Source organism: Rhinolophus ferrumequinum, chromosome 23, assembly GCF_004115265.2.
Source record: "Rhinolophus ferrumequinum isolate MPI-CBG mRhiFer1 chromosome 23, mRhiFer1_v1.p, whole genome shotgun sequence".
Classification (NCBI taxonomy): domain Eukaryota; kingdom Metazoa; phylum Chordata; class Mammalia; order Chiroptera; family Rhinolophidae; genus Rhinolophus; species Rhinolophus ferrumequinum.
The window spans coordinates 19,210,993-19,223,755 of record NC_046306.1 but is presented as its reverse complement, the minus strand read 5'-3'; the positions used below and the strand labels follow the sequence as shown (position 1 = coordinate 19,223,755).

General features: G+C 54.6%; 1 protein-coding gene across 10 annotated transcripts in view; it reads left to right on the top strand.

Moving 5' to 3' along the window:
* The window catches only part of DLGAP4 (DLG associated protein 4), a 191,116-nt gene that overhangs the window by 150,299 nt on the left and 28,054 nt on the right, over window positions 1-12,763 (top strand). For 6 of the 10 annotated variants that reach the window (XM_033094260.1, XM_033094263.1, XM_033094259.1 and 3 more), the window contains 3 exons: window positions 7,910-8,271; window positions 10,808-10,896; window positions 11,440-11,852. In XM_033094260.1, coding sequence (XP_032950151.1) covers window positions 7,910-8,271; window positions 10,808-10,896; window positions 11,440-11,852 — 864 coding nt within the window. Of the gene's footprint in view, window positions 1-7,909; window positions 8,272-10,473; window positions 10,554-10,807; window positions 10,897-11,439; window positions 11,853-12,763 lie in introns of all 10 variants that reach the window. The other 4 variants (XM_033094265.1, XM_033094262.1, XM_033094261.1 and 1 more) reach the window with 2 other exon arrangements.

Genomic DNA, 12,763 nt, shown 5'->3' with positions numbered 1-12,763 from the left:
TCTGGAATGAAGTAGCTCACCTGGTCCCGCTCACTCAGCAACAATTCTTTTAAATCTGCATGTATGATATGCCTTGCTTAGAAAACTTTGCTGGAAGCACTTCTTACTTTCTTTCACTGCCACCTTTCAAAAATGATTAGTTTTCAAATAATGTCTGATGCTCAGTGCTTAGGGTTTGTTGAGCTCTCATCCCCATGGTCTCACTCCCCCACTTCAAGCAGAGTTGCTGAGGGCTCTGCCTCCCACCAGACTGTGTGTGTCTCTGTGTTGGAGGCTGACCCAGGGGAGTTCAGTGGCCTTGGGCATTAGATGCCAGCGCAGTTGGCGTAAATAATTGTTTCCCTACGCCTCATTTTTCCCTGGTGTCAAATTCATTCAATATTTACTGAGATTCAGCATGGTGCTGGGAAGGCGTCATAATTTTATGAGATAGTCAGGGTCCCCACCCTTGGGGACCTGTATTAAAATACTCAGGATCCCTATCTGGTAGGGGAGAGAGACAAAAGACAAGGGAAACAATAAGTTGATCAGGGCTTGAATGAAAGCAAACAGGGTTCTCAGAGAAAGAAGAGCAGCTTTAGAGAGAGTGGTCGGGAGGCGCTCACTGAGGACTTGTCGCCTGACCTGAGACTTGAAATCCGTATGAGGAGGAGTAGCTTCAGGGGTACGGGGCAGGAATCCGGGGCAGGAATCCGACAGGAACAGGCGCAGAGGCCCTGGGGTTGGGGGGCGCGTGCTTGGAGAGTCTGAGGAATAGCCAGAAGCTGGTAAGGCTGCAGTGGGATGAGCAAGGGGAAAGTCAGGAGCTGAGGCTGGAGAAGGGGGGCCCGGGGCCAGTGCCTATTGTAGGTCAAGGTGGGCGATGTGGATTTGATTCTTTACGGAGTGGGGAGACTTTGAAAAGCTTTAGAAAGGGGAGGAAGTAACCCAGTTTGTACTTTAAAATTTCCTCAGGCTGCTGTTTGGAGAGCGATTGTGGGTGCATTGAACAAAGTAGGGAGACCAGGGGATAGAACATGGAACCCTAGACCGGGCTGATGGGGATAAGAGAAGCAGGTCTCTGTAAGATGTGCTTTTGTGCGAGGGTGGGAAGAGCGGGGGAATTCTCAGGCCTCTGGAGTGTGTCCCTGAGTGCAGGGGGTCCCCTCTGGGAGGGCAAGGCCAGTGTGCGGGAGCAGAGGATTCAGATTCACGTAGTAGATGCTCCCCTTGCGACGGCCTTGCCGAGTGCCCTGGGCTTCTGGGGTGCACGGCCAGCTGTCCGCCCTCCCAGCTGCTGTCAGGCCTGCGTGCTGTAAACTCCTCCGACTGCAGGCCATTTGGGGGCGCTTTGTGAGGGTTACTGCATGCAGGAAGATGTCTCCGTCTCCACTGGCCAGGTGTCCCCAGGAAGGAAGGACCCCGTCTGAGAGGAGGCAGCCCTCTTGCAGGCCTCGTTGCCCCGTCCCTATTTTCCCTCCACCAGCTAAATTGCCTAAATCCCACTTTGCCAAGTCGTGCCCTGCTCCCATCTGGCTTCCCATGCCTTGGGCTGCCCTGCCCTGCGGCTGTGCTCACGGAGGATCCCTTCACCTGAACGCCCTGCCTTTCCTTGCCACTCAGTACTCTGGTCCAGCCTTCCAGAGCCAGTCAGCAGCCTTCGTGTCTTCCAGAAAGGCTGCCCCAGGCTGTCCCCCAGGGGCTGATCCCTTTCTCCTTCATCCAGAAATCATGGTAACAGGAGTTACAGGGGCCCACCCCATGATTGCAAAGCATCGTCATGTCTGTCATCTCCTTGGCTCCTACTCAGACTCAGCACACTGGGTGTCACACCCCATTTTCTGAGTAAAACGTGCCCGAGCCTGCTGCCTCCACGTGACCCTCACCAAGTTAGTGCAGTGGACAGGGGATAGGGTAGTGGTCAGCCTTCAGGCATGGCCCCAGCATGGTCAGCCTGGCCCCAGCATGGCCTTGCTGGGGGTGAGCCAGGGTGAGTCACTCCACCTCTCTGAGCCTCACTGTAAAGTGGGGCGATGGCTCACCTTTACCCATTTTGGGTACCCATTTTGAGGATTCCATTGGCCAAAGTACAGTCAATTCTCATTATTTGCGTTAGTTATGTACCTAAAGTCTCACAAGCACTGAGTTAGCAAATACTGAAACTTTGCTCCTATGGGAAATACAGGGTCCCTGCGCGCCTCTGCTCACAGCATTTCCACCAGCCAGTCAGCCTTGTTTTATGTGTGCTTCTATGTAAAGACACCATGTTTACTATATTGTTGATTTATTAACATTGGACCTAGCCAACAGCTCTGTAACTCACGCCTGAACAAAGCTTACCTAACACACGTATTTCCTCCATAAGGCACATCACAGCCTTCTTCCACTTAGGAACACTAGCCAGCACTTCAGTACTACACTTGGGAGCCATTTTAAACAGAGAAATCACCAACAAAAAGCACAAAAATGTGAAAATCGTAGCACTGAAGAGACCAGGGAAAGGACACTTGTTTACTGCACGGGAGCTGCAGCAAGAAAGCAGATCCTCACTGCTCAGCCTCCTCTGGGAACCTGTGTGTTGGGCGACTCAAATTTGTAGGCCTTACACATGTCAGGGTGACTGTGCAAGCCCCGTGAGTAGTACTGATTTGGGGGTTACAAGTAAATGTGAGCGAGGAGGTGAATTTGCAGGTACCAAATCGTGAAGAACAAGGCTTGACTGTGAAGTGCTCGCCCAGTCAGTGCTCAGGAAGGTCCACTGTCAGCACTGGAGCCGTGACCGACAGGAGGCATCCTGGCGCAGATCAGGCCCTGAGGATGGGCCGGGCTGCCTGAGGTCTGGGGCTTGGTCTTCAGCAGCCTGCCTCCTTTCTGACTGGCTCCTGTGGACTTTGGGGTCTGAGGCAGGTGCAGATTCTGGAGGCCCCCACTGAGGGGTTTGTTCCACAGCCACTGGATGGTTGTGGCACCATTGAAGGTTTTCAAAGCAGTGATGCTGGATTTCTCAAACAACCGCAGCGGTGGCGGTGGGACAGGAAGAGCAGGACGGAAGTTTGGGGGGCAAGGGAGTCGTGGTGTGGGTGGTCTAGGGGAGGCTGGCTCTAGATCAGTGAGAGAGGCAGTTAGGGAGCACCTGACGTGGGGAACGCTGGAGGATCCCCGGGAGGATATTGGGGTGAATGGTGCTGCCAGTCCCTCTTGCCTGAGTTTGAAATTAAAGTTTGCCAACTTGAAGTTAACTCCTGAGGCACAGCGAGGGGGTGACTTCCAGACTGACATAGTAGGAAAGGGGGGTCACATGAACTGCTGACAGGAAAGTGGCTGTGAGCGTGCGGTCAGTCCCTGATCCTGCCCCAGCTGCTTGGAATTCTTTCCCAGCTTCCCCTGCTTTGGGGGCAGAAACAGGGTAGGAGGGCGGAATTGGAGGCTGGGTGTGGGGGGAGCCTTGAGCTCTGTTTTCACCGTACACAAATGAGTAGCTCAATTTAGTTGCCTGTTTGACAGATTACTCAGGTGAGAGAGGGAATAGGATCACAGCCCCGTCTCTGACAAGCCTTTTTCTAAGCGTGGCAGAGCCAGCAAAGAGAGTTCAGAGGGTTCTGGCTCCGAGGCCACCTCCATCGCTTCATGTGGAGCCTGAGTGGACTCCACTGCCTCTTCTGTAAAGGCTGCTCCATGACTCCCACACTCTGTGGTCCCCTGCGTTCATTCCTGTTCAGCAGTCTCGGCCTCTTCAGCCCCCCGCCAAGCGCAGGCCCCTGGGAGCCGGCAAGGACCGGGTCCATCTCGGCCTCCAAGGCACTGGCAGAGGACGAGCTTCCTGGGGTTGCTGTGTCCTCCAGATCTCTCGAGATGGAGTCCCAGCCACTCCTCGGAGCATCTGAAGCTCTGTTTGGCCATCTTATACACCTTGACATTAAAAAACAACATGCAGAAACACGTTCATTCTGACCTGATAAATAGAGTTTGCTGGATAAAATCTTGGGGCGGAAGGCAGAAATGAGACAGAGAGCTTCTACCTAGAAGAAGCAAGCACTTGCTCATTACAGGGCAGGGAGGTTGGGCTGGATGTCTGGGGCGGGGGCAGGCTTCGTGGAGGAGGCATCATACCACTGCTTCTGCCTGAGCCTTGGCACGAGGGACTGGCATGGCCGAGAAGGGGGCAGGGCAGCATGTGGCTCTGAGGGTGGGTGGTGGTTCAGTGTGTGTGTGCTGCTGTGTGTCAGCAGTGCTGCGCTCAGGATCGTTGAAAATACACACAAGGACCGACTGGAAGAGACAGTCACCCTGGAGGGATGCTGGCCTCCAAGCTTCCCGGGAAAACCTGGGAGTTTTCCAGAGTGAATGGACAGAGTTGGACCCAAGTGTCTTGTATTGTAAATTGTGGCACACAGAACATCTCCGCAGGCCAGGGAGGGCCACGGTGACATCCTGGAGGATCCAGGTCCAACATCTCATCCACAGAGAAAAGACAGGCAGGCGCTGCCTGGGCCAGAAGGAGCTGGGGGTAGAGGGACTCGTGGAGGGTGAGAAGCATGGAGCACATGAAAGGGATTCTGGCAGAAACAAGTGCATGTGCAGAGGCTTTGGTGCATGAAGAGTGCGGTGTGTTTGGGAATGTGCATCTGGTTCTTTAAAGCTGCAAGGGGCCTACTAGGGGGTGGGAGGGCAGGAGAGAAGCTGCAGAGGTGGGCGGGCGGGACCCAGCCGGAAGGGCTTCAAATCAGGGAGGGGACTAGAACCGCGGACACTAAAGTGTTGGGAGCCTTCACTGTGGCTAAAGGAGCATGATTTTTGGCAACTGGGGTTTCTGTAGCGATGATGAGGTTCGTTTTCTCATTCAACAAATATTTATTGAGCGCTTTCTGTGCGTGAGATACTACCCTGGGCCAAGGCTATGACCTGCTGTGCCAAGACTGACAGAGTTCCCCCTACCTCCCCGGGCCTATAACCATCAAGTAAATCCTTAAATGAGAGAGTGACAGATGTGATAGGTGGTCTGACGGAGATCCCGGGTGATACAAGAGTCGGGAGGACTCTCTGAGGAAGTGACATTTGAAACGTGAGGCGCTAAGAGAAGCTTTCCAGGTAGAAGGATCATGTATAAAGGCCCCACGGTGGGAAGAAGTGCGATGGGAATGAAAAAACCCAGAGGGCCTGGAGCGGAACGTTGAAAGGGGTCGGGGAGGTGATGGCCTATATTTCCTGGCATTTCACACATGAAATGAGAGCTGTCCTATACAGTCGGGTCCCATCCCCTTGCCCAAAGCAGGTGAGAGGCAGCGCTCAGAGCTGAGGGATGCCTGCCACCCAGGGAGCCCTTGCGGCCCCAAAATCCTCTCTGTTAGTCACACCACTTATCTGCCTGTGACCTGTGCCCCGGGAGACATAGAGAATTCAAGATAAGTTCACTCTTCCTCTTATCATATCTGGCCATCTGGCCTGGCCTCTAACTAGTTCACTTTCCCTCTAATGAGTGGCTGCCTCAGCCAGGGCCAGGGCCTCTGAGTGTGCGTCCGCAGGATTCTGGGCCTACACAACCCTGACAGAGAGATTGAAGGGTTAATCCTTTGTCAGACCCCTGGCAGCGGCAACCTCATTGCCTCCTGGGCGGCAAGGGGTGGGTGTGGGGGTGCCCCTTCCACACAGATGGGGACGAGGACCGTGATGGGTCATACCACCTCAGCCAGCCTTACAGCCTCATTCTGGTTCCTCCTATTCACTGCTGCTCCCTTTGGGGGGTATTCCCCCATCAACATTTTGAACAGATTGGGGCTTCACTCTTCTGATGTAAGGCAGAAAACACCAGTGAAGCCCTGCTTTCTTGGGGGATATTTAGGCCAAAAAAATCAATACCTGAAATCCCCAGTGCATCCTGTCTTTGCTGGATGCCGGTGGCCACTGGCTTCGTCAGGCTGCTCTAAATGCCCAGCTCTTGGGGGAAACTACCCCTAGACTAATCAGAGAACCAGCCCGTCCTCCCCACCCGTGGCTGGGGAGTGGTAGAATTTTGGCTCACCCCACCCCCTCCAGGCCTAGCTCCCTCTGTACCAGAAACCAATAGGAGAAACGCCAGCTGTGGGCCTGGCTGAGCCTTAACCTCTGTGATATAGCCTGTGTCCTCACTCTTGTGTGCATGTATTCAGTCCTTCGCAGTTTAATCACGTGTAGGTGCATGTATCCACCACCACAGTAAAGATAAAAACAGTTCCCTCAATTAGCGCACACAAGTCGTCTTCTTGTCGCCCTCTTGTAACCACACCCACATCCCTCCTGGCCTTCCTGTCACCCTGTCCCCCTACCCTCCCCACCAACCACCATCTGTTCCCCATCTCTATATTTAGGTGATTTCAAGAATGTTTTATAAATGGGATCATACAGTACATAACTTTTTGACATTGCTTTTTTCACTCGGCATAATTTGCATGAGATTCATCCAAATTGTTGCTTATATCAGTAGTTCATTTCTTTTTATTGCTGAGTAGTACTCCATAGTCTGGATGTACTACAGTTTGTTTCACCATCCACTCACTGAAGAACATCTAGGCTATTTCCAGGTTTTGGTGATTACAAGTAAAGCTGCAGTGAACATTCATGTATAAGTTTTTGTGAACATGTTACCATTTCTGTGGAATAAATGCCCAAGAGTACATTGCTAGGTTGTATGGTAATCGCATGTTTAATTTTAAAAGAAACTGCCAAACTTTTCCAGGGTGGTTATATCATTTTACAGTCCCACTAGCAGTATATGAGTGATTCAGTTTCTCCACATCGTCGTCAGCATTTGGTGTTGTTCACTGTGTTTTAGTTTAGCCATTCTGTTAGGTTTGTTTAGTGATAACTCATAGTGACGGATGGATTCTGTGCCTCGTCCACAGCCCCTGTGGTACTGGGCCTCGTTTTGGGTTTCCATTAGGCTGTCACGTCTCCATAATTGGTAGCCCCTTGAAGGCAGGGCTTTAACCTCACTCTTGGCTCCTGCTCCTGCCCTGGGTCCCGATCCCGAAAGAGGCTTCTTTCAGTCCTTACTGGGAAAAGGGCCGTTGGAGTTAAGATGCTGAAAAAAGCCACTGGATCTGACCCAGCCCCTGACAGCAAGTAGCCACAGCTATTTGAAAAGCACTGTCTGTTTCAGACAAAAAGTTCAGCATTAAGAAGCTGGCTTTGGGCCTTTGGTGTTCTGTGCCCTGCTGTGGGACAGCCCCAGGCCAGGCTGGGAACAGGATTTAGAGATGACCCCAGCTCCCAGCCATGGCAGGTCCTGGTTTCCTGAACCTTGGTGGAGAATAGGGAGTCATACCAGGTATGATGGAGTCTTGGGGAAGGCAGACAGAGTTTTCACACAGTAAGGGGGGAGAGGGGTGGAAATAGCAAGATGGGTGAAGGATTAGCTGGGCCCTGAAAGATGTGTTGGTCTTTGACCAGATAGGGAGGGGGCATCCAAGTAGAGGGAATAGGGGTAGAGGGAAGGTAGAGTGGAAGGAAAGGAGCAGTAGGGGGAGGGTAGTAGGTCTCAGCGAGCCTGAAGGAAACGAGGTCAACCATTCCTTAGCTGCCCTGACCTCCACTCTCCTGTCCCTGCCTCCCCGGGCGTGGGACAGGCTGTCACAGCCTGGAGCAGCATAACTTCACTGTGTAGCCCATGCCCTCGCTGGTAATACCTGTGTGTGACTGTGAGGGGGCGGGTGTCTTTGGTCCATGCTGGTGTCCCCAGTAGACTTGGCCTGGCCTAGTGTGAGGGTGGCCAGGGCCTGTATCTGTCTTGGTCACCGCTGTGTCTGACCCTCATTCTCCTACTCCAGAAATCCTTGCTGAGGGAACAGCTGAGACCAGAGCAAGGGCCAGGTCAGGTAGGGCCTCAGACTTGAAAGAGGTTTAAGGGAGTTGGGGGCCTCACCTCCTCCCCTGCCCTCCTCTCACCCATCTGCAGGTTCGTCATGCCTAGTGGCGTATAAGAAGACCCCACCACCGGTCCCTCCACGCACCACGTCCAAGCCGTTCATCTCAGTCACGGTCCAGAGCAGTACTGAGTCTGCCCAGGACACCTACCTGGACAGCCAGGACCACAAGAGCGAGGTGACGAGCCAGTCAGGCCTGAGCAACTCGTCTGACAGCCTGGACAGCAGTACCCGACCCCCCAGCGTGACACGGGGCGGAGTCACCCCAGCCTCAGAGGCCCCAGAACCACTCCCAAAACATGCAGCTCTGAAGAGTGAACAAGGGACACTGACCAGCTCCGAATCCCACTCTGAGGCCATCCCCAAAAGGAAACTGTCATCTATAGGAATACAAGTAGGGGCCCCTTTTGCACTCTGTGTCTCAGCCCGCTCTGTGCACCTGCCTGCGTGTAATTACATCTGGTGGACGCCCACTAGGTCTCCTGGGCAAAAGTGGTTTGTGTATTTTGGGGGATCGTCCCAAGTGGCAATACCAAATTCCACCCCTAATCACATCTTCCTTGAGTTCACCCATGTGTGCTGCAAAATCTGCAGCCGTGGGCATCTTTCCCTGCTCCTCCGATGGGTCGTCCCAGAGAATGTAGTTACACTCAGCCAGCCATCTCCTGTCCGCTGTTTGTCCACTGTCTGTCTGTCCACTCCACCTTTTGCCCTGCCAGCCGATGTATGGGAGGCGGGACTGGCCTAACAGTTCTCTAATCCAAGGTCAGTTCGGGTGCGGAGGCCACAGCCCCGCTTGGCAGCGGGAGCAGCGTGGAGCATAGACACGGATGGGCCAGGGGCCCAGGACCCAGGGCCCTTGAGCCATAGGGTTGCTCAAGGGGAACTTTGCCCAGAGCCCTCTCAGGCCTTGCGGACAGGTAGGTGGTTCAAGGCACCAGGCCTGTGTCAAATTGAGAAGTGTGATGCCAGCCAGCCAGAGGCCTCCCTCCCTGGGAAAGGATCCAGGGCAGATAGCTCTCTAGGACCACGTGACCAAAGCCAGCAGACTCTGCTCCTGGAAGCCCAGTTCACTGTGCACCCATGGCCACGGCCCACAGCAAGGCAGGAGGCCCCAGCTTCCTCTCCACTGCTTCGGTGCACCCCCTGCACGCACCCAGCATCGGGAATCTGTCTTCCATTAGCAGAGCTGGGCAGACTTGGGCCCTGCCTTGCAGTTTTCAAGAGATACTCTAAATCCAGAGAGAGAAGACTCTCCTTGCCCTGGCTGGACCTCCGGACTAATGTGGAGCACACTCAGGACAGGGAGGGAGGGCAGCTGAGTGGGCCGAGAGCTTGTGGGCACTCAAGGTCATCCGTGGTGTGCATTGTGGCTTAGGGCTGGAAGGTATCTCCATTTCCCCGGCCACCCCTGAGCAACTGGACTTGGGCAAGTAGATGACAAAGCACTAGAATGCAGAGGAACATGGGACACAAAGGGAGACTGAATGGCCCAGACAATTTCTTGTACTTGCCTGTACTTTTTCCCCCCAAGAGGCCACTCTGGATTTCAGTTTCTGCACGTATATAAGCAGAGAGTTTGTTAGTAGACTCTCTCTCTGTTTTCTGGGCTCCTTCCTCAAGGGTCCAGCCCCTGTCCTGTACAGCACTCCAGGAAGGATTCTTAGGAGCACAGAAAGTAGCCTCGTCTATGGCCCTTGGTCCTAACCACCCAAGGTCTTTCTTTGGGCAGCCCGACCCTCTCCTTGGCCAAACCAGATGCTCTTTCCAGGCCTGAAAAGTTGGGCTCAGCCTTGAGTCCTTTCACCCAGAAGTGCACACAGGGATAAGGGCTCTAGCTCTCGGGCCCATCGTGGGCTTCCCCTTCCTTGGATTCACCCCACACCCCCATTCCATGTTCTCACCCAGTGATGCTGTATTTCCTGAGCTGGCTCTTGCTGAAGGAGAAATGCATCCCCATGGCGAGGAGTCTGGTGCTCAGACCCCTGCCCCGAAAGCCTCCCTGGCCCCCTGCTGCTTCCGTGAACCAAGAGACTGGGGAGTCCCTAATTTCCAAGGATAACCTGACAACCTTGTCCTACCCCTTTGTGCCTCAAGCCCTAGGACAAGTGTGGGTTCTTCCTCACTCATGAGCGATGGTGGAACAGCTGGCCTGGTTATTCCATGGTCAAGCACCTTTGTCCCAGAAAAGAAAGGCAGGTCCAGGGCATCACTGTTGCCATGTTTCCTTCCACTTCGCAGGAGTACAGAGAAAGGGCTAACTTTGCACTTGGCCCTTGCACTGATCCGTCTTACTGCTCCCTGGGCCCAGCCAGTGCCGAACGTAACTTCAGCCAAGTGTGATCAAGGCCCAGGGATGGCATCCCATAGTGTCCAGGGACTTTGGTGGCAGTTTCAAATCCAGAACTACAGTTCAAGGTCTGCCCCTAGTACAGGCGCCTCCAGCCTGCCTTTCAGCTGCAGGGTTGGGGGAGTGATCTTTGCCTCGAGACAGCCCCACCTTCAACTACCCCAGATAACGGCTGTGGCTTTGTGTGTGTGTGTTTTCTTTCTCTTTCGTTGTCCTTTCTTTTTCTTCCCTCTGATGCGTGTAAAGGAGAGGACTAGAAGGAACGGTTCCCACCTCTCGGAGGACAACGGACCCAAAGCGATCGATGTGATGGCACCCTCCTCAGAGTAGGGAAAGCCAGTCATCTCCACCCCATGCCACCTCCTGCCCACCTTCCCACCTGCCTCCGCGTGAATGAGCAGTGCCCGGCTTCACCTGGTCCAGCCTTGGGCCCACGTGCAGTGTCCGCATGCCTCGTGTTCGTCTGTCCACGCGTCTGTTTGCGTCGTTCCACTAATGTGAATTTCAGCAGCAAGTGTGGTGTTTGTTTTTTATTTTTGTCTTTGTCTCCGTGCCGTTGCTGTCGTTGTCCTTCAATAAGGTTGACTGCACTCAGCCAGTGCCAAAAGAGGAGCCCTGTCCCGCTACCAAATTCCAGTCCATCGGGGTTCAGGTAGAGGACGACTGGCGGTAAGTCGTATGGAGGTGGTGGCTGCTTCTCCCCGCTCCTCTCCCTCCCTCTGCTCTCACCTCCCCAGCGCCGTCTCCTCCCGCTCTCCCTAACCCACGTCTCCTTGCTGGATTTCTAATAACCAAGCTGGGTTTGGGGTGCGGGCTGTGGCCCAGGCATGGGAGGCTGGGCAGCCAGGCGGGCGGGCGGGCCTACGAGCACTTGCTCTGTGAGATGAATCCACCCGCAGGGGGCCAAGCCGGGCTGAGCTATGAGTTACCCCGATGTTGGTGGTCTCCCTGGCCCCACTGCAGTAAACAGGCAACCTTATGACCTTGTCCGTGTGTGTGTGCGTGCGTGTGGGCGCAGGTGGGTGGGGCGAGGCCAGGGCTGAGCAGAGAATGAGACGGGGGCTGTGGGACCCGCTTCAGGCGCATGGGGAGCAGATGATGCATCCGTTTCTCTGTCTCCCGTGTGTCCGGGTCGGGGTGGCCTCTGGTCTCTGGCCCTCTTGGTGACCCTCACCTCTTCCTGTCCCCGCCCCATTCTACCCTCACCCACAGAAGCAGCGCCCCCTCTCACAGCATGTCCTCCCGACGGGACACCGACTCAGATACCCAGGACGCCAATGACTCGAGCTGTAAGTCATCTGAGAGGAGCCTCCCGGACTGTACCCCACACCCCAACTCCATCAGCATAGATGCCGGCCCTCGGCAGGTCCCCAAGATTGCCCAGATCAAGCGCAACCTCTCCTATGGAGACAACAGCGACCCTGCCCTAGAGGCGTCCTCGCTGCCCCCACCTGATCCCTGGCTGGAGACGTCCTCCAGCTCCCCAGCTGAGCCAGCACAGCCAGGCGCCTGCCGCCGAGATGGCTACTGGTTCTTGAAGCTACTGCAGGCAGAAACAGAGCGGCTGGAAGGCTGGTGCTGCCAGATGGACAAGGAGACCAAAGAGAACAACCTCTCTGAAGAAGGTGGGTGCTGCACGGATGGCCCCCGGGGTGAGGGGAGAAGGGGTACACAGTGAGTTCTTCAGCTTCTGGCCAGACGGCCCAGGAGGCTCTAAGTAGGGAGCCTCTGATCCAAGGTTCTCTTCTTGGATCAGCCGTGAACCTGCGTCTTATTTTCATTCTTTCCGTTCTTCCATTCATCATCTACTTAGCCAAACCTTTTTCCAGAAAAGATTTGTGGCAGCAGCTGCTAGTTGTATAGGCTGTGGGGTCAGCCACGCCGGGGTTTGAATCCCAGCTCTTCCCTTGCTAGTGAAGCGACCTTGGTCAGATTGCTCTGAGCTTCACTTTCCTTGCCGTAATGGAGAGCTAATCCTACCCTCTAACTGCAGCAGCAGATTGTTGGATTACACGTGGCAGTGCATGTAAAGGACCCAACCAAGTGTCAGACCCAGACAAAGTGGCACCGTAGTTATGCCTTCGGCGCTCGGTACTGAGCACCTCCTGTGTACCAAGCACCAGGATCTAACTGGGGGCCTCAGCGGGGGGTGAGGAACTATGAACGGGTGAGGCAGAATTCATACACCTTTCCTCTTATGTTCCTATCTATGCCATGCCTAGTTCTAAATATCCTGCCGAGGAATTTGTTGAAGAAAGAGCTAGAAGTATGTACGGAGCCTAGATTTACAGGTGGTTGATGTATAGGAGCAGTGGTGGTTTGGAGGCAGGCCCCTGGGAAGCTCCAGGTCACGGCCCGATGAGCCACAGCCTGTGCTGGCCTGGTCCAGCCAAAGCTCCAGTTCCCATAGACTGTCCCCCTCCATAGAACGTCCGGGAAGAACAGGTGTCCAGAGTATCCAGAAGGGACGGAGCTGGCATCCCACTGACCCCTGATGGGGTGGGGCCTGAGGAAGCACCCTCTGCTGATTCGCAGA